This window comes from Trachurus japonicus, chromosome 15 (genome assembly GCF_045865225.1).
Source record: "Trachurus japonicus isolate A0001 chromosome 15, Traja_1.0".
Classification (NCBI taxonomy): Eukaryota; Metazoa; Chordata; class Actinopteri; order Carangiformes; family Carangidae; genus Trachurus; species Trachurus japonicus.
The window spans coordinates 21,327,021-21,354,721 of NC_140921.1; the positions used below are offsets into that span (position 1 = coordinate 21,327,021).

General features: G+C 42.1%; 1 protein-coding gene across 10 annotated transcripts; it reads left to right on the plus strand.

Moving 5' to 3' along the window:
- Positions 1-1,476: 1,476 nt before the first annotated feature.
- Positions 1,477-27,509, plus strand: xpo1b (exportin 1 (CRM1 homolog, yeast) b). Of its 10 annotated transcripts, none has more exons than XM_085800435.1 (27): positions 1,477-1,822; positions 3,471-3,602; positions 3,839-3,940; positions 5,381-5,447; positions 7,278-7,350; positions 8,274-8,322; positions 8,783-8,844; positions 10,373-10,417; positions 13,293-13,474; positions 14,789-14,837; positions 14,945-15,064; positions 15,152-15,280; positions 15,366-15,524; positions 15,633-15,830; positions 16,806-16,944; positions 17,820-18,001; positions 18,623-18,779; positions 18,886-19,049; positions 19,157-19,291; positions 20,071-20,263; positions 21,689-21,795; positions 22,328-22,522; positions 23,753-23,921; positions 24,160-24,294; positions 24,438-24,597; positions 24,699-24,795; positions 25,981-27,509. In XM_085800435.1, the coding sequence occupies exons 5-27, from the start codon at positions 7,282-7,284 to the stop codon at positions 26,125-26,127; spliced, it is 3,042 nt and encodes a 1,013-aa protein (XP_085656561.1). In that variant the 5' UTR covers positions 1,477-1,822; positions 3,471-3,602; positions 3,839-3,940; positions 5,381-5,447; positions 7,278-7,281; the 3' UTR covers positions 26,128-27,509. The 10 variants fall into 10 exon arrangements, with proteins under 10 accessions (XP_085656561.1, XP_085656563.1, XP_085656565.1 ...); XM_085800437.1 differs by having other exon boundaries at positions 20,071-20,254; XM_085800439.1 differs by lacking the exon at positions 8,274-8,322.
- The last annotated feature ends 192 nt before the right edge of the window (positions 27,510-27,701 follow it).

The window sequence follows — 27,701 nt, forward strand, 5'->3', positions numbered from 1 at the left end:
TTCCCTCACTTCCCCCAGCATCATTATAACATTACAAGTTGATGTACATAACTGTTACACATAATGCTGTCACATGTAATAAGGCTACCTCACATACAAGACTAAATTATAATTTTACATGCATGTCCTATTTACTTCCTCTCTTTTTATATTTAAAGTTAGAATATGTATTTAAGTGCGTAAGGATGCCTTAGGAGAAGTATGTATAACTGTGTGACTGTGCTACATTAATGTTTATGTTGTCTGAGGGAGTTGCAAAAATAAATTCCATATAATTAAAATAAATTCTATTTTATCCAATGCTATACTAATTCTTTAACAGGTATTGTTGCTGGTGCACATTTCTAAGTGACACAACAAAAACGTGACATTTGTTTTCCAATCCAAAGCCAACGTGCAATACAAATAAACAGACATTAGATGCTGTGCAGCGGCAGCAAAACTACTTGAAACGACATAAATGACCTGGCCAATGTTTCTGTGGGTCGCAGAGACATAAAGAAAGGAAAAGGTAGACAGTGTTGCTGGGTAAGGACTCAGACGCCCTTCGAAAAATCCTCCCTGAATGACTTTACTGGGTTGTGTACTGTCTCCACTACACACCAAATCCAGTATTTTTCCATCAAGTAGCGCGCTGGACCACGTGACCACAGAGGAGAAAAAAAACGCTGTCATGTTTGCATCCTCAATTGACAGCAGTGCACTCTGTATATGGCTTTCAATTAGCAAAATGTAGGCAGCGATGGTACATTTCGTGGCTCTGCCGCTCCTGACATTGTATATTTAAAACATCCACCGTTGACATTGTCACTGTTGCCCATTCGGGGAAACAATTTCTCCTCCAGGTCGTTTTTCTAACCCCGTGCGTTCATGATCATGTAACCACTCCCACTCGTGGCTGGTGGAAAATTACCAGCTTACAAGCAACAGGCAAATGAATGGTACTTGCGGTTTAGCACATCATTCTGCCTAACAGTGTACCTGCAAGAGACAGCCTCTGTCCGATCAGAATATATATTAGGGTTTGAAAGTGGCACAGGCTTCGCACACATACACTAAGTGGATAAAATCATTACAAGGCATTAGTTTTACACCTCCTGCTCTACGCGCGTGCAGTATCGCTGTATAACATTTACAGGAAGGGCGCTAATGTATAACTTTAACCCTATGGAGTGGCAATAAAACAGTAGTCGCTAAGTTATTCGCTATTCTGATAAGCGGAGTCATGAAGAAGTCCATTCTGCATGGGAGTCTGCCCTCTTTTTCTCTTCGGGCGGAGTAGTCGCGTGGGCGCTTGAGCGAATTGAACTGAACTGACAGCTCGGTCGTCCAATAGGAAGCCGACTAGGAAGTGTCCGCCAAAGCCGCGGCCAATCAGAGCGCGATGTGGGCGTGACGCCAGTCCAAACTTTACGCGGCGCCATCGGCTGAAAACTAAACCGAGATGGAATCTCCCAGTCTGAACCGGTTTCAACCGGTTGCGAGTTAGTTGCTTGAGAGAGGAGAGGAGGCGCAGGCACACAACCTCCATACCACCCCGCTGGAAAATTTATCAGAGTAACGAATTAATTAGTGAATCAAGGTTTACTTTGTTTCGTAAAATGTATCGGAGGAACATATTGTTGGGTTTGCCGTGATAGTTTTGGGATCCACATCAGTGGTTGTTAGCAGTCAGACATCACTCACTGCTGGAGCTGGAGATAGTCAACGCTGCAGAAATAGGAAAACCTTTTTCTAATCAACAGTGATACTGAAGTGCTCACTGTACCTTGTAGTTTCTTTGGCAAACGCCACTCTTTTCAGTCAGAGCCTCGGACTTTAGGTAGGTAACACGGGTGAAGTGCAAAACCTGCCATGCTGTGATTAACGTTTCTTGGCTTTAACCTGTACGGGGGGGCGGGTGGGGGGCAAATGCATTGTGTGACTATTAAGTTGTGTTATCTTACATTTTAACGTCGCCTGTCAAAGTGCTCACGACAAGACGAGCTAATTCAGACTGCAGTAGCATCAGTGGGATAAACCAGATAGCCACCGACTGCCCGCTAGCTTAGCGTTTACCACTCTACAACAAGGATTAGCTAACGTTTGATGTCGGGGTAAAAAAAAAAAAAGTGCTGTAACTTAAACCTAACTAAATGCATAACTAACACAGACTGCTTCCTGTTGGGTTGCGTGTGTCTCCGCAGATGAATAAGTAACCTAACGCTGTGTGATTCAATCCGTGCCTCTCCCACCACAGCAGCATCACTCGTGTCCGTGATGTGAGCGGATGTCAAGTTGATGTCGCTAGGTGCCTCGCGGCCGCCACTGCTATAACTTTATCCGTGTGTGGCGTTTGTAGAGTCGTAGAGAAAACAATTGCTGTGTTAATCATTCAGAGAAACGGCTGCCAAGTCTTTCTGGAGAGGTGCGACGATAACTTCCCTAAACAGTGCTAGAGTCAGTGAGTGAGGATACGAGCGCTCCCCCTGCCCCTGGTCTCCTTGGTGGGAGTGGTTGTAGTCAGCAGTCAAGGACCACATGTGAGCTGTTTGTGCGACACACTGCTAGCAGATAGCTGGAAATGTAGCGTAAAGGCTAGGTAACGCTAGCCCTTCTCTGTGTGTGTGACGCACGCCAGTGCCGCATAAACGCTGTTTACATTAGCTCAATCGGAGGCAATGCTAGTGACTGCTGCTAACGTAGCCATAAGCTGCGTGCATTAGTCAGGGCTTTTGAGCACGGCTAACCCGCTGCTTGTGTCGAGGTCGTCTGTTTGGAGAGTGAACTCTGTCACGTACAGATGTAAACAACGTGACGTCGCCTTGTATATCTGGCACGTGGCTCGGCTAACCTCCTTAATAAGGTTGTGTGGAGAAGTGCTTGACTAGTAGGATAGAGTAGATAACATGAACTGTCTGTGCCCAAGTTAAGTCGCTTGTGGAAACGCAACGGGGGAATTTCATTGACTATGGTTTTATGAATGGTGCACTCAAATGTTTACAGATCAATATCAACCTGCTATTGGGGAACTATTGCGGTGTCAAATTCATATTCATATTCACCCCCACACCCCTGCAAAAGTAAAGCTTACCTGAGGTTTTATAACATGTTTACAGTGAGAGTTTAGTGTGAGATTATTAACTTAATTTGTCTTTGCTGCCTGAGCTCCAACTTGCAGGCTCTGACCCCTTGGGGTAGACGAGAGCACTGTGTCTTAAGTTTGCAGCCAAATTGCAGCTCTTTCCAATCAGAAAGAAGATCAGACAGAAATTTGCTTTTCTCTGTGTAGTTTCTGTGACAGAAACAGTAAAGGGCTTGTGATAGCATAGACTTTAACATCTTGAAATGATTGTTCACTGGTGGGTCCAGGGGTGTTTGTTACATGGTCAGCTGTTTGGAATTGTTTCTAAACACACCGTTCACATGACTTTGCCTGTTGAATGTGTTGTGTGCACTCTTGACCCCTCCCTCTGCTGTCCTTGTTGCAGAGCTCTATGCCAGCAGTTATGACAATGTTAGCAGACCATGCAGCACAGCAGCTGCTGGACTTCAACCAGAAACTGGATATCAACCTGCTGGATAATGTGGTGAACTGTCTGTATCATGGGGTGGGACCACAGGTATGTTTCGAAGCATAAACCAATGCTTTATAAGCCACCTACTCCAAAGTATGTGAGGCAGATAAACCCTCTGTTATGCCTGAAATAAAAAGAACATAATTTATTTTTTTTGTTGTTGTTTATCATACTTTTAACGTAAAATAATTTTGTCTAAGATTGGTAAATTCATAATGGTTACAGTCTCTTCATGGCACCTCAGTGTTGAATCTAAAACGTCACTCGTATTTATATTACAGCAAAGAATGGCACAAGAAGTGTTAACACACTTAAAAGAGCACCCGGATGCCTGGACGAGAGTGGACACCATCCTCGAGTTCTCCCAGAACATGAACACTAAAGTAAGCATCAGTCCAGAAAACAATGATGGAAAGACATTTACTGGTGCTTTGAGGAAGAAATCTTTGAAGAACATTGTCCAGAAAAGGAAAACAAACTGGAACCAAATTGAAGTAGAATACAGTAGTTTGTTTATGGCATGCTTTTCAAATAGAATATACTACATGCTGGCACTTACCTTATTGAAAGCTTTTAATGTACTGTAAGTGCATATTGTGGCTGCACATTGCCCCAGCAGAAGTTGGCTATGTAGCGTTGGCAGCAATTGCTCCATGCCCTAACTCTTGAGCTATGCAGGACCTCTGTCCATCTGATAAAACAAATTATGTGGGATCTGTACCTACCTACCAGACAAACAATGGACTTTGCCCGTCCTTTCTTAGTGGTAATATAATATCCCAATAAGCCCATTAAAGTTCTGCCCCAAGTGGAAACATAAAGTAGGTGACCCCAGTCCTCTTACTAGTTGTTCTGTAGGTCTTCTTTGATAAAGATTGGATGCATCAGCTTTGCAGGAGACTCTAAGCTAAGGTGTTAAAAATAAGCACAATCATATTAAATGGCTTGGGTAGAGATCTACAATCAAAAGGCTTGTAGTTGGAGGGAAGTCACACTTCCAGAACATGTTACTGAGACCATTTACCCGACAGTTTCCTGTCATAAAAACACTTCTGCTCTACACACAGTTATACTAACTTTTAAGCACATCTGTTTACTAAAACGACTCACAGACAGTTTAAAACGGTATCATGAGTTAATCTTGATTTATCAGATAAATAAATGCGTATTGATAGGTCATTTATATTCACTTTGTTCCTTCTGTCAGATTAGGGTCCTCCAGCCTCTCACAGCGTGCCCACTGATAACTGTACATTGCCATGTGATATAGCTAGCTGATAAGCAAACTGACTGTGAACAGTGGACCCAGTGACTCAGTCTTCAGAAGCACTCAGATTCACTTGAATCAAACTGAGTTGACTATGATATTTAAGATAATTGAGCCTAATCCATTGTCCACGGCAAATTAATGGGTATGAATGAACTGAAGTAATTAAAGAGCCACACATCCATGACTTCCTCAAAGTAATGGTGACATTTGTCTTTTTCTGTTTTGCTTGACTGTAAGATTGCCTTTAACACTGACGTTCATTACTAATGTCTGAGTTGATGTATGAACCGTATTTTTCTAGTTTTTTTAAATTTGTAATTTGCCAAAAAATAGGGGCATTAGAGGAAAAGAGGAAACAAAAGGTAAACACCTCTTGAATTCTGCATTTTATTTTGTTTCATTACTTTAAAAGGTGCATAATTTCAAAGCACTTGAATATTTGGCTTTTTTTCCTCGGTTACTACAATAATTATAATTAAAAAGTGTAATGAGTTCAAGCTGTGACTATTTGATATTAATCATAATGTTCCATTATGTTTATGGCTTGTAATAGGAAGAAAAGGGGTGTGTCATCCTGTGCATCATGACACAGCTAGGCTTTGGCGGCAGGCCTCCACAAGGTCTACCCTTTTTTAAATTCCCTTTGACTGAATTCTGTTCATCCGTTTCTATTGCATCTGTTTCATTGGACAGAGGGAGGGTGTAAGCTGCAGTCAGTAGGATCTATTGTAGAGAGAAAATCTATTTGGTGACTTAATTTCACCTGTAGGGATCATGGCTCTGTTCCCGTCCCACCCTCCTCTTCTTTTACAGCGCATCCTCTTCCTCCTCTCCCCTCTGTTTCCCTCAGTTCTTCAGCCAAGACCGTTTTTAATGATGTGCTTTCGCCAGCTAGAAAGTTGCAAATCATCTAGCAGTTTTCCTGCTGATAATTTCTCTTGTCTTACCTCTTGTGGTGGTTTGTGCGAAGTCTGTGGCAGTTAAAGGTGAAACTAAACATGCCCGAAATGTGTGCAGCACTCCAAGTGACACCTGTCAGTGGTGAACAGTCAGTGTGCCTGTAAGGAGATTTCACCTTTAATCTTCCAGCATCCATTGTCTGTAGCACATTGTTAATCCTGCTTGAATAACACCCTAACTACATGTCATTCTTTCTTTTTTTTTTGTTTTTTTCTAAGAATCATTGTATTGTTCAATCGATGATCCCTACAGTTGAAACAGTCAATTGACATAACACTAGATCAAAAACTAACTTGTGATTAAAAGGTTTTTTTTTCAATTGTTTTTCTTCATGCTTCAATATTAAGCAATCAGAAATTAATACAGGGCATAACCTGTGGTTGGTCTTGCTGTTCCTTATGACACACCAGTTAAAGGGATCTGATTTAGACTGACCTTAGACTAATGCGTACACTATTTTAATGTTATGAAAATCGACTCACGTGGTTTAGGGTTGGGTATCAATCAGGTTTTCCTGGTTTGGGCTCTGATTATCGACTCTGGTTCTTGTTATGTGCTCATTAGAATTCTTTGCATGCAATTTGAGTAATGAAAGAAACCAAATGATGAGGCCAAAAACCACCTTCATTTTGGTCAGATTTTAGGCTGACATAAAAAATGAAATTAAAAAAACAAGACAAATAACAATATCTCCATTTTATACTTGGATGTAGACCGTATTTTGCAGGACGCTATATGACTACAACTGTGGGTGATGAAAAAGCTGCGTTCTTGAAGTTGGTCTCGTTAAAGTCGGTCTGAATGTGGCCTTATACCGTAGTCATGCTGAATTGCTAAAGCACAATAACATCGATAACATCTCACTGCACCATGACAGTCTGTAAACATCACTTGAGAGTGAGCTCCAGTCTGTCTGCTGTAATCACTATACCTGTGTCTGGTAAAGTAGACGGGCCATACACAACGTTCATACTTTGTTTCCAGGAGTGTCAAGCAAAAATCGGAAAGCATGTTTCTTAACAAATTCACAGCTCTAATACTGGGACCAGTCGTATTTCAAAACCAGTTATTGATGCCCAACCCTATATATGTTCTGTAGTCTCTGTAAAAGAGCATTTAACTTTAACCTTGTTATGTCTCAGGACTATTACACTCAACCTTGGAGCAATCAGAGCCAAAGCTGCTTAATGAATTGTTGTATTTTTCTGCTGTGTTTTGCTGTCTGGTGTGATGCTGGGAGAAACAGCAGGACTTCTGCAGTGTTCCAGCTTAATGCTGCTCGTATAGATGTAAAAAAAAAAAAACTACAAGTGAATGTTCTGCACACCACAAAATCTGCATGAAAGATGTGGTTCAGTCCAGTTTATTAGAAATGCAGGCTGGTCCACTTCATACTGTTTTTGGTTTGTATAAAAATTACACATGTAGTTGTTATTGACTGTTGTCCAAATGCCCTTATGCTAACGCTCCTCCCTCCTTGCGTGTTACAGTACTATGCTCTTCAGATTCTGGAAACGGTTATCAAAACGAGATGGAAGATTCTTCCCAGGAATCAGTGTGAAGGTAAGTGTTTGATTTTGTGGTATAGCTCGCAGAATACTTGGATTCTGTCAGTGTTAGTGCCTTTTTAAATGTCGTGACGTGCTGTTGCCAAGTTGAGGAGTATTCCCCCGTTAAGCATGCTGGTTTGTTTTCTGCTCGACTGGCTTGCACTGGCCGCTACAAAATGGTTGGGTTCTGCACTGCAGCAGTTGTTTAAGACGGAGGGTATTTCAAGAAGAAAGGAAACTTCAGTTAGATTTATTAGTACACTTCCTCACATTGCTTTAAGATATTAAAGCCCTATTTTTCTTTTTCTTTTTTGATGTGACAGTGTCTTTCAGATCAATCTGATGGCATATGTTTATGTTTGTAGAAATATAAGACATAGACACAGTGTTGCTTTAAGCCCATTAAGCCCCCATATGGCAAAGAGGGATGGGCTACTGGCAGCATTAATGTCTGCTGCTCTCATCTTTGACATGATCTTTAATGGTTTTCAAGTTCAAAACAGGGGCTTAAATTACTATGGATAATTTCAACAGGTTCATTTATCATCATTGCAAACATTACTTGAAGTTGTTTACAATCTATATTCTACTTTTTTAGTTATAGGATAGTGGATAGAAGTATCAAAGGCCACAGACTGTTGCAGCATCTCAAGGTTTTAAAATTTCAGACTTTAATTGTTGCCTAATTGCCAATTCTACCTCAGCTCATCCCATTAACTACGAAGCAATCTTTAATTCAAAAACTTTTTGAATCTGAACATAGAAGGATTTTAAAAAATGTCCAAAAGATCTTGGTTTGAGCAAAAAGGAATTATACTGAAATAAAAATTAACAATCATGTGCAAATCAGTTGATTCTGCCTCCCTCCATTCTTTTATAATTTTGCTCAAAATTCATTTTTCCATTGACCTAAGACTTCCCTACTTCTGACCGTAGATGCCTGAATTTTGTTCAAGTGGCAAACCCAGTGCAGGGCGACCGGCAAGTATGTCTTTTCCCCCCTTGTGCCAGAGTATTGCCTTGTTTTCGGCTCCTCTCACTACACCCCAGCACATTATTTTCAGACTTGAGATCAGCTACAGTCTAGAAATAAATGCGAGGGAGCTGAAAACACAGTTTTTTTTAAAGATGCTCTGCTCACACTGACAATCTTGACTGTCTGTGAAAACACCTGGTGACATGTAACTTCCACTGAACTGACCAAAACCTTTGCCCACTAGATGTTCAGTGGCAGTTGCAGCCCATATCCATGTATTTACAAAATGGCTTTGCAAGAGTAAACAAATGGAGGACCACACCTTCAGCTAGTTAAGAACCAGCAGATAGTGTCAGGGTTACTGAGAATCATGCTCCAGGCAACGCGACACGTCAGGATATGTTGAGATTTACATGTGCTATCGGTGCAGGCTAATAGTGTTCTTCTGGTGTTTCTGTGTATTTGCCAGGTATAAAAAAGTATGTTGTTGGTCTCATTATCAAGACTTCATCAGATGCATCAAATGTGGAGGTGAGTAAACTTTGATTTTAATTAAAGTTACATCTTGTGATACTGGGTATTACTGGGTATTACTGGGTATTAGTGTGCGACTTAAATAAATCTAATGAAATGTTGAGTGTTAAGCGTCAAATAGCTTAAATGTTTTAATATCAATTAAAAGTCACATAAATGAATTGGATCAACTTTGTTTTTGTTTCCATGTTATCAGGTAAACAGTTCTCTAGGCCTGTCTCAGGATAGTAATTAGTGCTGCTGGTAACCACAGTGCTATAATTCAGACCTAATGGTGTCTGCAGCAGTGTCCTCAGCCAGTGTGATCGCTGAAACAACCAGAGGCTAGAAAAAAGATCAGAGTCAAATCATCTCCAAGGATTTTTTTTTGATGATAGCTACCTCACATTATCAGCAGCCCACCTGAAAACATGCATCACTCACTGAGGAGAGGCTGCAAGTAAACAAACACAGGTGTCCAGTGTGATTCACCACCGAAATGAAATGAAATTCAGATCTGTTAGTGTGCGTGTGTGTGTAGCCTAACTGTATTTACAAGTTATAATGGAGCTAATACTAGCTGAAAACTAATGTAACCAAAAGGATTTCTTGAAATTTTAACGACACTGTCAAAATACAAGAACAAAAATTTGCAATTTTTAGAAATAAATTGGACATCAGGAATCAAAACTTAAGATGTATCTCTAAAACTCCACTAGACTTGATATCAGAAATATGTTCTAAGACAGCCATGGGGTCTGGTCATGAGGAAAATGCTTTTGGTTAGCTGTGGGGAAGAGTCACTTCTGTTGATGGTTACATTTAGAAGCATGACGAGGCCTTGGTGGTTCACCTATTTACCTGACTGCAGTAGCCATGTGTTTGAATCTGTGTGTTTGAATTTGCTGAGAGTCATCCCCCTCCACCTCCCCCTAAAATTTCCTGTCTATCTCTTACTGTTGTATCTGAATAACGGCAAAGCTCCTTTAAAAATAAGTTACAGAGATGGACTGTTTTCATTCACCTGGCATCAGCACTCAACAGATTTACTGACACTGGACAGTTAGTCGTTAACTCCATGCTGAGAAAGCAGCTTTGCAGACAAGTCTCTGGTGTTAACATCTCTTTCACACATGTAACTCTGCTTAACATTTCATATTAAACTATAACAGCACAGACTTCCAATATTATTATTTCTGAGACAAACTGACTTGAAAACCAGTTTTGCATAGTGTCTGGATTTGTGCTGAAATTTCTAATTTGGGTGTAAAGATCATATAAATGATCTGTTTTTGAACAGAGCCCCATATATTCAGAATACTGACGTCTTTGGAAAAATGTTATGATTGAGAGTATTATATTATTTAGATTCAAGTCATTCAGTGTCTCCTGCAAACATAAATCTTTTATGACAGAAACAATATTTTGTATTAGATTTCAGTATGGTTTGCCATGTTCTGAATGTATGAGGAAATGAGGGTTGTGTTGTGAATCTGAGAAGCCGTCACTAACTTTCATTTTTCTGTTCTTTTTTTTTACTGTTTAGAAAGAAAAGGTGTACATTGGAAAGCTGAACATGATCCTTGTTCAGGTAAGTCTTCAATACAATCTGAACAAATTAATAGTTTTCAAAACTAGAACTTAATCAATCAGCTGATGCCTGAGGGATGAACATAGCAAAGATTTTAAATCATCATAGTTTCAGGAATAGCTTTTCAGTCCTATTAATGCCTGAGAACTGTAAAGTGAGTCAAGTTAAGAAGTGTTTTTGCTTCTTGAAAAGACACTTCAAATGTGTGTGTGTTTTTTTTTTAATTCTAAGTAGTGTTTATATGATACCAAACCATTATTGTGCTCTGTTGTAATGCTGCAGCGTTTTGTCTACCACCACAGTGTTGCATGTGAGTGAGTTGTGTAGAGGCTCAGAAGTGGCAGCGAACAGTTTCAGTGAAGTTATCCACACTGACAGACAGCAAGTACACCGTAGCAGGGAGCTCAGTTCAGGACAGCTACTCACTCCTACGTAACCCCTACTCTCTACTCACTACAATTGACAGGCACTTACACTACAGTAGTAGACTGCCCGACCACACTGTTTGATAGGGACCATAGTTTACAGGAATATAATGGACAGAACACACAAAATACACATCATGGCCCGATGAGTCATGTTGGAAACCCACAAGTCTAATTTATCGGAGTTGCTGTTCACACATTGGACCAGTCTAAAGAGGACAGCTCTAGGTAGTTATTAGATCTGTCTCCCTTTGTCCAGCAAACAACAACTGCTCAAAATTGGCAGCTCCTGCAGATTGTAAATGCCCCTTTAATAGAAACTGCGCTCATTCATAAAAAAAAGAGCAACAGCCAATTGTTCACTCAGCCCAATCACTCTGTCAGTCAGTCATGAAAATTCACATCTTTGGAGCTGGTGGCGAAGATGTGTTCCAGCCCAAAATGAGTTGCCATAAGGAGGAGATCAAAGAAACTGCCTCCCCGCTGGGAGAGAGAAGTACAGGACGTAACAGATCGGAGCTGGTTCAAGTAAAAACGTAGAGACGTCATGCGTGTCATTGAAGCCCTGAGCCGCTGAGGCCAGAGCCCTGGTAGTTCCCAGGTGGTGCCGCTGGAGCCCAGCAACTGCAGCTGCCCCGCTCCTGCGAGGGTTGAAGTCACGTGATGTGGTGGCGACCTGCAAATTTCTAACCAGTATGTATCACAATAAATCAGCACGACGCAGCACCGCATGAAGTCAAATCCAGATAAGTGTGAGAGAGAGCAGGCAGGGAGGAGAAGAGAGGAGAGCAAGGCAGGACAGAGAGCAGAGTGGTTGTGGTCGTGTTTAGGCTCCAGTTCAGGATGAAGATGTTCTTTTGGAACATCCACCTTTGTAAACTGTGGTGTGCCACTGAAAATAAATCTACGTATATCTGCAGCTGTACACCTTTTTATTTTTGTCAAAATTCTTTCCTTTAAAATCTCTATCACTAGAAATTACAGTCCACACCAGCAGTTTAATATTCACTCATTCAAACCGGAGTTAATTGTTTTTTGCTTGTACTCTTCCTCTGCCATTAGTCCATCTGTCCATTAGTTAATGTTACGCACACACGCACACATTTGTGCAGATTGATTTGGATCCTTTTACGTTTTCAGGCACAAAAGCCCATTATAAGTTTTAATTGTATGTATAACAACTCACGACCAGTGTAATCGGCATTACTCTGTGAAAAGGCACAGGGAGACTATGGATAACAATTCTTTACTGTTTGGCCCTCAACTTTTTGTTGTATTTGCAGTTAAGTCAAGTTAATTAATAGTTATCATTAACTCTTATAATCTTAAGTTATTCTTACATTGTTTTATTCTGTGTCCAGCACAGCCTCTTGAACCGTGTGTGTGTGTGTCTGTCCCTCCGTTTGACCGCCTGTTTACTGATTACATGCGACCATTATTATTATTATTTTTTGTAGTGATCCTTTTTTACCTGAAGATGTCACTCTTAATTAGTTGATCTGCTGTAAAACCATCAGCATCTCAAGATCACAATTCTTTATGAATGAAATTGTATATTTATTGTTCTTAAATGTCTCAGTTAAAGCGTCCAGTGTGTAGAAACTGTGGCTGTGGCTCCATGACTGCAGAGAGGATTGTCTTGAGGGAGATCAGGCTGCAGGAAGAGCAGCATATGGAAACATCAGGCTATAAGACCTCTGGCCATCACTGACGTAGCAGCAAAGTGGTTGTCTACAATGACGCACAAAATAAGAACTTAACAACCTATTATGTAACAAATAGTGTCAGTGATGATTGTAGCTTTACTCCAGGAAAGTGCTGAATCCTGTGAATGGGCTCAGCTGTAGAAATTAGCTGTTCGTTGCCACGTCCTGTGTGATCAACATATTATTCCAGACCACTTCAGGACAATATTGTGAATCGTTGAGACGCATCGGATCACTAAATTAGACCTCAGTGACATTGCAGCCACCACCACTCTGTGTCTGTGTGGTAAATGTATATTTGTGCGAGGGAGAGCGCTACTGGTTCACAGGCTACACGAGTGTCTTGGCATTAATGTCAGTGAGAGTGAGTCACTGCTTGCGTCAGCTGAGCTAACATTGTTTTGGCCTTGAGGGACCAGAGCTCCAGATTCCACACTCATCCTCAGGAGGCTGTGTTTAAAATGTTTGTCTCTATGTGTGTTTGTACTTGTGCTGCTGCTGTGCTCAGTACTACTACTAATGTCATAACCACACTTTGTGCCTCTGTTTGTTTACTCCTCTATGCTGGTAGTAAGTTCTTCTCCTACACAGGGGCACACGCTTGACCGGAGATTGACAGAAGTCATTATTTTTAGTCAAGGATTCATCCCCTTTACTTTTTCACTCTCAGGTCTCTGCAGAAAATGTCACTGAACCATGTAACACTGACAACATGTGTGCATGTGCGTGTTCCCCTGTGTGCAGATCCTGAAGCAGGAGTGGCCCAAACACTGGCCCACCTTCATCAGTGACATTGTGGGGGCAAGTCGTACCAGCGAGAGCCTTTGTCAGAACAACATGGTCATTCTGAAGCTGCTCAGCGAAGAGGTCTTTGACTTCTCCAGTGGCCAGATGACCCAGGTCAAAGCCAAGCACCTCAAAGACAGGTCAGCATGCTGCTGCGTATTGTGTTGAAGCCCAGGAGGCAAAGCGTGGCCATTTTAGCAAGTGGCAAGGAATTAGTTTTGATATGTAGGAATATCTATAAATTGCTTTCATCATTATCCTATTTACGGTAATATAGCAAATATAAAATGTGTGCAACTTCAATTTAAAGAAAAAATGATATACTTTGTTACAGTATTTATAAAACATCTGTGATGCACATGACTGAGTTTGACTAAATTTAAAGCGTCCACCTTATTCCAATGTTGTAATTTTTAATTGATTTGCTATTTCAGTATTGCCCTAATTCCTGGTATTCAGACACAGTATGAATGAGCTCCTCAGCTGGTGTGTTTATCTGCACAGCACAGGAAACGTTGACATTTGAATAAGGATGTCGATGAAGATGAATAAGCCGTATTTGTTTCGTGTCCAAGGACAATTGTCTCCTGTCAGATCTGCACAATTGACTGTTGTTGATGTTTCATTACTTCATCCTATTGCTCCAGTTTGTCCACAGATTATTTTGCTCTTGTGTGAATCAGATGATCACAGAGATCAGAATCAGGTTTATTTACAAGGAGGTTTGTAGATATGAGCACAGACAAAAGCAGGTTCTGTTGCTCTCGTAGCTTAATCATAAATAGACATTTTTTCACTAAAGAATTTTCAACAAAATGTGCAAAAATATTGTAAATTATACAAATATGCACCATAGAGTCTTGTCTTGTGATTTGAAGTTTATTTTTTGTGTTTGCACTTTCTTTTACATAATTAGTCTTCAGTGCATATTTAAGTTTATTGTTCTGCTAGAAAAAGACTCCTCAGCTGCATTTGATGGCAGGTCTCTGCACACTGGGGTGTAATTTATCTCTGGTCTCAGTGCAGCCACAGACTCAGCACAAGTGAGACATACTTACACCTTCATACCACTAAATTTGACTAAAGCTTTTATGTGTTGTTGCCTTCAGCTCTAGTGTGTCACCTAAGCTTTAAAGTCACATCTGCAGTTTTCACTTGCTTATAAAGACTCACCTCTGTTTGAAATGTAGAAAAGGCTACAGAAAAAATATGATTTGTTAAACTACTAATAAACTGACACGGAAGAAGGTCAAAGGCGTTACTCCACAACTGATTTTTACACATAATTAAAGAATGAGTGAATTGATCGAAAGAAATATAAAATTATTCTGTTAGACTTAAACCTCAGACTAAACCGTTGCATTTAACTTTGGGAGGATCTATGGAGAGAGACGGATTTAAATAAAGATTGTGTGCGATGTTCTTGAACGTGTTGTTTCCTTTTCCTCTTTCAGCATGTGTAATGAATTCTCCCAGATATTCCAGCTGTGCCAGTTTGTCATGGTATGAACATCCTCACCTCTTACTTTTCATCATTGCTTTACAATACGTTATTCTCTATTTTAGACCAACGTCTTCACCTCTTTGTCATGTCATTGTTTGCACTTTAGGAAAATTCCCAGAACGCCCCTCTGGTCCACGCCACACTGGAGACCCTCCTACGTTTTCTCAACTGGATTCCTCTGGGCTACATCTTTGAAACCAAACTGATCAGCACATTGGTGTATAAGGTGCGACCACGCATTTGTACACACGTAGCAATAATGCGCAGAAGCACCAAACTAGTGTTTAACTGATCGTGTGTCACCTGTTTTCAGTTCTTGAACGTGCCCATGTTCCGCAACGTGACACTGAAGTGTTTGACGGAGATCGCCGGCGTCAGCGTCAGTCAGTACGAGGAGCAGTTTGTCACACTCTTCACACTGACCATGTGTCAACTCAAACAGGTGAGCTGAGTGACAGGTTCAGGTCAAACACGTCCTGCTGTCTTTGCTGCAGAGAAGAGTTTTCATCCGACACATGTCTGTGCAGATGCTTCCTCTGAACACCAACATCCGGCTGGCCTACGCTAACGGAAAAGACGACGAGCAGAACTTCATCCAGAACCTCAGCCTGTTCCTCTGTACCTTCCTGAAGGAGCACGGGCAGCTCATTGAGAAGCGGCTCAACCTCAGAGAAACATTAATGGAGGTAAAATTGAACGCTGTCAATGTAAGAAAAACAGGAGTGGAAATATTAAACCAGAACTGTCTCATGTGCACAGCATTGTCACACACGGTCTTGTCCTGGTGCTTTCAGGCTCTCCACTACATGCTGCTGGTGTCAGAGGTGGAGGAGACCGAGATCTTTAAAATCTGTCTGGAGTATTGGAACCACTTGGCTGCTGAGCTCTACAGAGAGAGTCCCTTCTCCACGTCCACGTCCCCCCTGCTCTCTGGCAACCAGCACTTTGACGTGCCACCACGCAGACAGCTCTATCTGCCTGTGCTCTCCAAGGTACCGCACACAGACACACGCTGCTCCGTTCACATACTGCATCATTTTTATTTATCTTTTTATCTTTTTTTTTTCTATGTGATGGCAATTGTACACACATGATTGTAAGGGAACATTTTGGTTTTAGTCTGTTTTAATCATTTTAGAAACAAAGGAATGATTATTTAATCAATAAGAGTCAGCTGCTACACTGAGTGGTAGCTGATGCCGTCAGTTACTTTGGACTTCCTTTTTAGACAATGGTATTTATGTACCATGAACTGTTTGTTTATCTGTAACTGTCATGTATTTAAGGCTCAGTCATTCTGACATTAGGTGTCCAGCCTCTTGATACCTTTGTGGTTGAGAGACGCTGCCGAATAGTATGACTCTGTCTTTATTTTGATGATCATTGTTCTGTTTTTGCTTTGCAGCAGCTCCTCTTTATGGGGCTCTGTGCAGTTTTGATGTTTATGATGCATGCAAATTCATAATACACATCACAACACAGCAGCACATACAACAATATAACAAGTGTTGCCCATGAAACAACAAGTGTGCAGATTTATCTTCATTTATGAAGATTGTCAGTTGGCCATCAGCGAACATATTCAGTGGCTGCGGTCTACGGACCCTGCAGACCCTGAGCTCTCAGTCATACTAGAATCAGTTGGCACCGGTCACACAACAGGTGGCTGCTGAACCGCTGCCAAAAGAGTTGCTAGTTACAATGTCACAGAAAATCAGCAGCCAGTGAAGCAAAATGAGAACAGATTTTTTTTTTTTTTTCATGGGTGATAATATTTTACATTCCACAACATAGCATGTGAATACAGCCCCGGAGACAAACACTTGATGAATGTAATCCTTTAAAAATCCGTGCCCACGCAGACCACACTGTGACGTGTGTGAAAAGTGTGCGTGCGAGTGTCGGATAAGCGAGGCAGTTCTTCGCCATGTGTAGGTGCTGACACGTTTTTTTATCTCTCACGACAGGTGCGTCTGCTGATGGTAAGTCGGATGGCCAAGCCGGAGGAGGTACTGGTGGTGGAGAATGACCAGGGGGAGGTGGTCAGAGAGTTCATGAAGGACACAGATTCCATCAACCTCTACAAGAACATGAGGGAAACTCTTGGTACGGATCAGTGGTTAGAGCATCCAACATCACACCCAGTTTTTATTGTTAAAGCACTTTTTCTTTTCTTGAGATGTGTACAATATGATTAATCATAGCTAGGGAGAGTCAAATGACTTCTGCATAGCTTTTAATTCATGCATCCATCAGACTTTGTCTTTTAGAGGGCTAATGTGACCATTGAGTTTTTAAATGCAGCTGCACATCAAAGTGAATTTTACTACTGTGATATTCAAAAACTGTAGGATCATCAGCAAAGTGGCTCAATGTGTCACTGCCTGTTAGCTGTGGCTTTAGGGTCTTTTTCCCATGTATGATCTGCCAGACATGCAGCGTAAACAAACAATCATAATAAATCAAGTGCAATATCTAAATGACAACAAGTAGAAGGTAGAATACATACATGAAGCCCTGTGATGATGCAGAGACGTCCCATGCTTCAATACACGTTAGATCTAGATATAAGGAAACAACAAAAATCACATCATCATTCCAAAATCAATTGTTCTGTCTGGCGCAATAATAACAATATTATTTTTCCCTCTTCATATCAATCAATCAATCAATCAATCAATCAATCAATTTGTTTATTTCGGGCATGTCAATTTAAATCATCATCATCACATCAATATCACTCACTGTAAACATGCTGATTACAGGGGGATAAAACAGATACAGAGCAATTGAATTGTCTTTCGATAGAAATATCGATCAGTCTTATTACCACATTGGTGATTTATGGTGTTTTTTTTTTTATTATCCCCCTGGGTAAAGTGTTTCCTGTGTTGTCATGTTTTCCTTGTTTTCCTTGTTCACTCCTGCACATAGACATCTTGAAGGATTGAACACTGACTAATGCCTTTGTTATCCTGCAGTGTACCTCACTCACTTGGACTACGCAGACACAGAACGCATAATGACAGAGAAGCTTCACAACCAGGTCAACGGTACCGAATGGTCCTGGAAGAACCTCAACACACTGTGCTGGGCCATCGGATCCATCAGTGGAGCGATGCACGAGGAGGACGAGAAGAGGTTCCTCGTCACTGTCATCAAGGTATTAAAAACAAAAGTACCAAACTCTTCCATGTCTGGGCTGGTAGTAATTAAAACCAAGCAGCATAAAATATATTTTAACTTGCTCATTCAGTCTATTCTAGTTTAGCCTGACTTTAGCCTAGGATGTAGGTTGTTGCTATAAACCTGTCACCAGACACATTCCAGGTGCCGTTCTACTCCCTTTCCTCTTTGTATCATTGTTAACATTTTCCAAATACCCTTCTCGATCAGGAAACGACAAGTTGCAACCTACACGCTGAAAATGACACGTTTTGATGAGGATTTGGATTGTGCAATCACACAGTTGTCAGACGTGTTTGCTCTTTTTTGAGGCTTGTTCTTTGTGGGGGATTAGCCTTTCTCTGCATTCGCTTGCAAATATTGCAAGTTCCCCTTCAACACTATTTTGCAGGTGCACTGTCTCTGCAGTCTGGGCTCAGCTCCCGCTCTGTCATAGCCCTGTCAAAGTGAGACTTAATCTATTTAGAATTAAATCAACAAAAGTGAAGTGTGCAGAAAGTAAATAAGGTCTGAGTAATTTCTGCAGTCTCTGTACGTTAATAAATGCCGAGTGCACGCTGTTTGTCTGGAAAACTGAATAATCTTCTCACTGTCTCAGGATCTGCTGGGTCTGTGTGAGCAGAAGAGAGGGAAGGACAACAAGGCCATCATAGCCTCCAACATCATGTACATTGTCGGCCAGTATCCACGCTTTCTTAGAGCCCACTGGAAGTTCCTCAAAACTGTGGTCAACAAGCTCTTTGAATTCATGCACGGTGAGAAATTTGTCCATGTACAAAACTCTGAATTTAGAAACTGACGTGTATCAATATACTGTATGTAAATGCTGAAACTTCTTCGTCTTCGTCTCGTCATCATCAGAGACCCATGATGGAGTTCAGGATATGGCCTGTGACACATTCATCAAGATCGCCCAGAAGTGCCGGCGCCACTTCATCCAGGTGCAGGTGGGAGAGGTGATGCCCTTCATCGATGAGATCCTCAACAACATCAACACCATCATCTGTGACCTCCAGCCACAGCAGGTCAGCACAGTCTCACACACACACACACAGATTTATGAGAAATATTGCAGTTCTTCTAACAGTATTTCTAAGTTTTCAGGCTGACATGTTTTCTTGTTTGCGAGCAGGTGCACACGTTCTACGAGGCAGTAGGTTACATGATCGGGGCTCAGACAGACCAGGCTGTTCAGGAGCACCTCATAGAGAAATATATGCTGCTGCCCAATCAAGTGTGGGACAGCATCATCCAGCAGGCCACTAAGGTAAGACACAGGTCTTCACTGACCTTCTTACTGATACTGATTCTGACTCCTGAACTTGTGTGTCTGTTGACACTGAGTACAGATCTGATACTGTGGTGTAGACTGGTGTGTGGCAGATGTGATTACTGTTCATATTTTACAAAGGATTTAACCTAAACCCTACAACATTAACAGATACAAAACACCATAGAATCTTTTCTTTCAGTCTAATTTGTCACTCATAGAAAATATCTCAAAATAAACAGTTGTTTTATCTCTGTATGAAACTTGTATCACTTGTTTCATAATTACTTGCAGTGTAATTGAAATGGCAGTAATTAATACCAAGTGCAATATCCAAATCACAGGAGCTTGACTGTTTGGATAAGAAACATGTTAGTTTGGTACAAGACACAACAGACATGTTATTACGAAATTCATTTCATTAAATTACCACACATTACAGTATGTGTTTTTTTTGCATTTGTGTAGCCCCAATTATTGATTATACTTGATACAGTATCAGTGCATACATGCACATTGTTGCGTAACTGTTGCTATTGTTGTGCTGATAGATAACGATCTAAGTGATCGAGGATCATCAGAGCAAACTCTTATAGCTCAGGCCTGTACCACTGGAAAGACATTTGGCATGTGTTCACATTACCATATTGACTTGTTAATATCCTTATTTGTAGTATTACATTATTATCACTGACGATCTAACTAGAGATAAAATCCCACAATCCAAACTTGTCCAACATGTTGTTAATCTGTAATCCCTGCTCCCTCCCCTGCAGAATGTGGACATCTTGAAGGACCCAGAGACTGTGAAACAGCTTGGCAGCATCCTGAAGACCAACGTGAGAGCCTGCAAGGCGGTGGGACACCCCTTCGTCATCCAGCTGGGACGGATCTACCTTGACATGCTAAACGTGTACAAGTGCCTGAGCGAGAACATTTCTGCTGCCATTCAGACAAATGGTAAGGGAGGTGTGTGCTTGTGATTCCTACAACCGACACTGATTCATGACATGTCTCCAGGTTGATTTGATTGTTATTGACACCATAATGTCACATAAGGACAGCGGGTTCACAGAGGACACAACGATAGTATTTACAGACATATTATTTAAGGTGTGAGTATGTAACTAGCTGAGAGTGGATGTCAGGAGATGGTTGAGGTTCCCTGTGAGTGTGATATCCTGTCTCTCACTGAGGCAGGGATGTTACCACAGCTCGGAGCAACAAACTGCCTCGGTGTGTGTAGTCTGTGTGTCTGTCGTCTCCACACACCACTAGTTATGATCTAGTTGTGCAGCTGCAATAGGTTTCTCTTCTGTTGGAGCCGTATGTGCTTGTTGAACAGTGGGTTTTTAATATTTTGTTATGATAGTTATTGGATTAACAGACAACAACTTTTTTTTCTGGCATGTGTTTTTGGTGACTCAACTTGTAGTGTTTGTGTTTGGAGGGAGGAGAAGCGTGGTAGGAGGTGTGGCAGCAATAATCAAATGTCAAGGATATTTTCACTCTTGCCTCACAGATCACAGGATCTGTAAAATAAGACAAAAGCATCGAACGGAGAGCGATGAGTGCAGAGCAGCGCTTCCCATGGGGCTGGGGAAAACAGACAAAATGTGGTAGTGATTATTTGTTGGATGGTCTAGTTTGTTTCTCCTCTTCATTGAACTGCAGTGTAGCTGGTAACCGTTTTAACACTGCAGTGGTCCAACACAGCCAGTGATGTGGTATCCTTATGGACACAGCGGTTTAACAAAGTTTAAAAGATCTAATTTAATTGAGCTCCACAACAACATAATAATTTCACTGTGTTGTTGTGGAGCAGTTTTGAGCTTGGGAATCTACAGTATGAAACAAACATGAGGGAGTAGATTCATAAAAAAATGATCCTGCAGATCTTTATGTTCTGAACTAATCAACCTTTTTATGCACAAGCCCAAAAGCGTCGTAGCAAAGATCTGACAGTTACTGTTCTTCAGCTCTTCTGATTACAGCCATAACCCCGGTCTCAGCTCACAGATAACTCTAAAAATTTAACAACCAAAATGAGAAGGAGGCAGGAACATGGTGGTAATGTAGGATCCCCCCTCCCTCCTTTTGCATAAAAAGATAATGTAGGATCTTGGAGCTGCAAGTCTGAACCTGTCAACAGTGGGTGTAGTGATTTGTCCTAAAAGACTTTGTGGAGATGGTGGTGGTGGTAGTAGTAGTAGTAGTAGTAGTAGTAGTAGTAGTACAGTAGTATGATTTGACTGTGAACCTGCATGTCTTTATACTAGTGACTCTTTTAGCCTGTGCTTTCACACACACACAACTGAGTGAGGACTGCTTGACAACAGTCTGGGTCCGTTTTCTCCACAGTGTGTTTGATATGCCTCTCCTCTTTGTGTGCAGGTGAGATGGTGACAAAACAGCCTTTGATCCGGAGTATGAGGACAGTGAAACGAGAGACGCTGAAACTGATCTCGGGCTGGGTCAGCCGATCAAACGACCCACAGATGGTGAGAAATGTGGGAGCATGTCACTGATGTTTCTGAAGCTGTCAACTCTGACGGTCCACTCCAAGCTCACAGACAGAAGTCCCATCAGTGTGATTATTAAAACACTGGGATGTGGCAAAAACAGCTGTGATATATACGTATATATATTTTTATTTTATTTTTACCCCAGCGTGTCCTCAGGTGATGCTGCACTCTGACAATCAATGAAACGGCCGACCATAGAGAAGAAGTTGAGCTGATCCAGCCGGTATTTTTAGATCAAGCAGAAAAAGTTTCCTCGTGGCAGACTGGACCGTTTCCGCCCGGAGCTGTGTTTTTATCTGCATAACAATTAATGTTCAGTTTCAGTGTAATATTCATGGTTCCTCTATGTAATATTCATAGTCTCTCAGTGTCCTCCAGGACTCTCCGTCAGAGCTTCATGAGCTGCTCCTTAGTTACGCACCTGTCAAAGCGGAACATTTAAAACTCTTAAATCTTAAAGTTTCCTCTCGGTGCGTTGATCCTCACTCCTCCCTCCTCCGTCTTCCAGGTCGGGGAGAACTTTGTCCCACCGCTGCTGGACGCCGTCCTCATTGACTACCAGCGCAACGTCCCCGCTGCCCGAGAACCTGAGGTCCTCAGCACCATGGCAACCATTGTGAACAAGCTGGGCGGGCACATCACCAGCGAGATCCCCCAGATCTTCGACGCCGTCTTTGAGTGCACCCTAAACATGATCAACAAGGTGAGACGTAGTAAAAGACTTGACACCCCTGGACGGCAGTTTTCTAAATATGTGATAAACAGGTCTGATCCATCAGCAGCTTTAATTGGGAACATGAGTCAGATCTTTAACTTTCAAAGTCTAAACACTTTGAGTCATTGACTTAATGATTTAACAAAGTTTGTTGACAGTATAGCACAGGAGTGGTCCCTGTGTATATCCAATAGTTAGTCTTATTCCTCAGGATTTTCCACACACTTGACATCGTAGCCTCAAAGTAAAGGTCAGTTACTCCTACACTTCACTAGAGGGACGACTGCAGTCCCGTCGTCCTCACATGGACGGTTTGTCTGCAGCCGTTTCCAGTTGTGCTGTTGAAGCCAGAAACCAGCTGATGAGAGGATCTGAAGATTTTACGGTGCTCACTAACTACACAGGCAGCAGGCGATGAAGCAGGAGGGTATCTGCACTGAAACTATCACTTTACAACAGTATTAATGAGTGAGGGGCTTGATATCAGTTTATAGCTGGTCCGTGTGTTACTGTGCAGGCCGGGTTTAAGAAGGATTAAGAGTTTTAGAGCAGCTGTTTTGGAGGCATCTGGGAAGATGAGGTTGAAGAGATGTATTTATAATGTTCAGGATATGATTTAGAAACACTGTCAAGCACCCGCTTAAAAATGCTGCAAGTGCAGGGTCAGTGTGTGAGGTGGAGGAGCTACACTCGGTGACAGTCCTGCACAGATGAGTCGATGAAATGATACATCAGCTGTGAACTTATTTAATGTCTCACTGAAAGTCAAAGCACGTCCCTCACAGACAGGACTGTGGACAGTGTTGACGAGCTGCACAGTCTTTTCTCGTCAGATGTTCTGCTTTGATTTATGTTGATATTCATCTGTTGTTATGACAAGGTCTAGTTCATGAATGCTCTGTGAACTCACCTGCTCCATTCAGGTGTGAGAATTCCTGTAGAAAGATGGATCGTTATTCTCATTGGCCGTTATAATGTAATGATAATAACTCATCATCCTGTTTTTTTAGTTTATTTTAGTTTTATCTGTGTCGTCCTATGTAAACAGCAACATTTACAAACTAATATGGTTTTACAAATAATTAAAATTTGCCAAAAGACAACGATCACAGACATGTTCTTGTTGTTGTTCTGACGTCCCCTGGAAGTTAGAGCTCCAATCATTTCCCAGTTATTCCGTCCTGTTCAACCACCTCTCGTCTTGTGTTTTTGAACCAGAACTTTGAGGAGTACCCGGAGCACAGGACCCACTTCTTCTACCTGCTCCAAGCCGTCAACTCCCACTGCTTCCCTGCATTCCTCGCCATCCCCCCGGCCCAGTTCAAACTGGTCCTGGACTCCATCATCTGGGCCTTTAAACACACCATGAGGAACGTGGCCGACACCGGTAAGACTGATGACACACATTCCTAACTCCATTTAGTAAATGAGCGTCTCAGGTGGGGTCGGCTCGGGTCGTTTGTTTAACAGCAGGAGGGTGACGGTGCAGGTGCAGGCGATGCTTCACCTCAGCAGGGTTCAGAAGCTCTCGCTCATGTTCATGTGTCACATGGAGCCCCCGGCGCCACGGTAACGTTCAGGTAGACATGTGACCTGACCACGTGTCCACGTCCGTGCCCCTCCAGGTCTGCAGATCCTCTACACGATGCTGCAGAACGTGGCCCAGGAGGAAGCCGCCGCCCAGAGTTTCTACCAGACCTATTTCTGTGACATCCTGCAGCACATCTTCTCCGTGGTCACGGACACGTCGCACACCGCCGGTGAGTTCACGGAGGACGAGCGGGGACGCCCGGGGACCACAGATGTAAAATCGCTTTGAAGAAATGACTGGAGGGAAATTTGTGTAGTGAGCTGCCGTGTAATGGTGTGTGTGTGTGTGTGTGTGTGTGTGTGTGTCCTGCAGGCCTGACCATGCACGCGTCCATCCTGGCCTACATGTTCAACCTGGTGGAGGAGGGGAAGATCACCACAGGCCTGAACCCCGCCAGCCCCTCCAACAACCAGGTGTTCATCCAGGAGTACGTAGCCAACCTGCTGAAGACCGCCTTCCCTCATCTACAAGAGTGAGTGTCAACACACACAGCTACACACACAGCTACACACAGCCTCTGCTGCAGTGAAAGCACATTTGTTTATCATCTCTGTGGTTGTGTGTCTGGTTTAGTGCTCAGGTGAAGGTGTTTGTGACCGGGCTGTTCAGCTTAAACCAGGACATTCCTGCCTTCAAGGAGCACCTGAGGGACTTCCTCGTGCAGATAAAGGTGAGGTCGCCGGAGTACAGGCCGCCGCGCACAATGTTCCACTCATCCCCGCGTCTCTTTGGATAACATCAGCTACTGCAGGAACTGAGGAAGCAGATCTTGGTCTTCTTTTTTTTCCCCCTTGGCAGCCGCAAAGGGACTTGAACGCAGCCCAGTAGTTCGTCTCTGGTCTGAATCAGTCCCAGAAATCAGCTGTTGGACTCCAGTTTAATGTATTTCAGTTGTGTCTCTTTGTTTTGCCAATAAGCGGAACCACGGTGAACAAAGCTGTTCATACCTCTGCTGCACAGCCTTTGTCTCCTTTCACAGAGGTTATCAGTGACTACATAGTTGGCTGCTTAGCTGCTGTTTCCAGAAATAACTACTTTTCCTACATGGCCAGGTTGCCCTTCTAAGTATATGGAAGGTTTGTGGCCGCTGTGCCAGTTAATTGTTGGAATAAAACTGAGTATGAGAGTGACACGGTGTGGTGCTATGTCACTGAAGGACATGATCCACCGATGAGTCCAGTTTTCAGCGGAGGCTCAGTGTTGGTGCTGATTTGACCAGACTAATCTTAAAATAAAAGATCTTTTGAAATGTAATCAGGATTAAAGCTAAAACATGTAAACACGTCAACAGATTGGAAACAGTTTTGATTATCAGTAGTTAGTCACTCAACATTTCTGCAGAATAAACGGCTTCATTTGCTGCTGCTTTTTCTTTTTTAAAATTATTTTAAAGCTATAGAGGTATGATGTTTGTTTTAAAATTTAAACTTTGTGATGTCACAACAAAGCAGTTACAAGCCCCGCCCACCATCCAGCACCTGTGGTATTTGGTTTCTATGAGTTTTTTTTTAACCTGAAATCTGCTTAATTTTTATTAGATTCTCAGAGCCTCCTCTCTTCTGATTGGCTGAGGAATTGTAGAACTACACAAGATGTGAATCATAGATATATCTTCTTATGGTCCAACACTTTAGATAAAACACAGGATAAGTGTGAAATCTGAAGCTGGATAGTCAACACGTGTTTGAACAGCCGCGTGTTTCTTTAGAGACTGATCAGTCGACTTTAATGTTAGTTGACCGATGGATGAGTAATGAAAACAGACATTAGTTTTACCTCCAGTCAGTCGGATGAGCAGATGTATTGAACGGCCCCTCAGCTGACCACCGTCTCTCCATCTCTGCCGCTCTTTCAGGAGTTTGCTGGCGAGGACACCTCGGACCTGTTCCTGGAGGAGAGGGAGGCGTCGCTGCGTCAGGCCCAGGAGGAGAAACACAAGATCCAGATGTCGGTGCCGGGCATCCTCAACCCTCACGAGATCCCTGAAGAGATGTGTGACTGAGCAGCAGCTCAACCAAACTGTACAGTACTCCAGACAGCAAACAAACAAACAAACAAACAAACAAACAAACCCTAACCACAGCAAACACAACAAAACCCAAGAGAGGCACTTGAGTGTGGCGGGAGGCCGTTCCCACCCCCCCTGCAGAGCGGGCCGTCCCACTGGATGTTGTTGACCAAAACAATGCCAATAATCTGTACGTGATTACCGCGTCACCCTGTGGCCCTTTTTACATAATCTGCGTTTTCTATGGAGACTTTTGTGTGATATCTTTCCAGAACCATTAATCTAAGCTCACATTTTGTTGGTCTCTGTCCCATCCCAAGACCTGCATGACGAGGTTGTAACAGTTAGAACAAGTTAACCATCTTGTTTTTGTTCGGTTCCCTCCACCTCCCTGTTCTGCCCCCCCCCCATCCCCCCCATCCCCCCCATCCCTCCTTCTCTCCCATATATTTGTTTATATATAAATATATTATATATACAGTCTGAGCAGGGTTTTTGTGAAAACAGCATATGTGTCCAGTCGGCATAGAGGCTTCTAGACCTGTGGTGAGACAGACGGAGGTGGTCTTTTAGAGGCGCATGCACCGCTTCTTTGGTGCCCCACGGCATTGTGGGAGAATGTGAATCTAACGGATAATGAATGAAGGCTGAGAGATGCTGCTTCATGTTATCAGCATCTGTTGCTCATGAGTTCTGCTTCACCTAAAAAAAAAAGAAATTAAAAAAAAAAGTGTGGCTGCTGCTGCTGCTTTTTTTTTCTTTTGTTTTTTTTTAGGGAAAGCAAAACTGAATATGTGCATATCATCCCAATTGTATAGCATCTTTACTACCATGGGAACATTTTTTTCCTTTTATTCTATTGTTTCTTTTTGTTGTGGGTGTGTGCGCGTGTGTGCTGTCGCCTAGTCGACATCAGCGTTTTGTTTTCCTCTAAGAGGATTGTTGCTCATTTGTGAGCCTTCATTAATGGGATGTTTTAAGGAAGTGGCGGAGGTATTTATGGGCTCTTGGTTGGTTGCATCTTTATAACAACTCCTGTTTAACTCAGATGGCTTTCAAGATTTTGAATTGTACTAATTTAGATTGTTTACCATACAGTAGTGCTTCAAGTCACTACCTTTAGAGCAAAATGAAAAATAAAACTGGGTTTACATTTAATTTTGTATTTTTGCATTTTTCATTTGTACCTGTTTGAGTTCTGTCCAAATAAACAAAAGGCTTTTTGTCCACAGAGCAAATGAATTGCCAACGAGTTTAATTAGGAAAAGAATGTATAAATCCAAATAAGTACCCAATCTCTAATGGCAAATTTCCCTTCTCAAGGTGTTACATTTGTTGTGAACTTTTTGAACTGATTAAAGTTGAGAATTTTATAACCCTGCCTTTGCTCAGTTTTCTTCTTTTCACAACAGAAACCTGTTTCTTTAGTTGATGTCAGTATTTATCCACACTGAGGGAAGCTGTAGGAAGTGACACATGCTATATATTAAAAAAATGCTGTGGCCTCAGACTAAACACTGCAGAACTGAGTTTCATCTCAGATCTAAAACTGAACCTGGTTAAAGCGA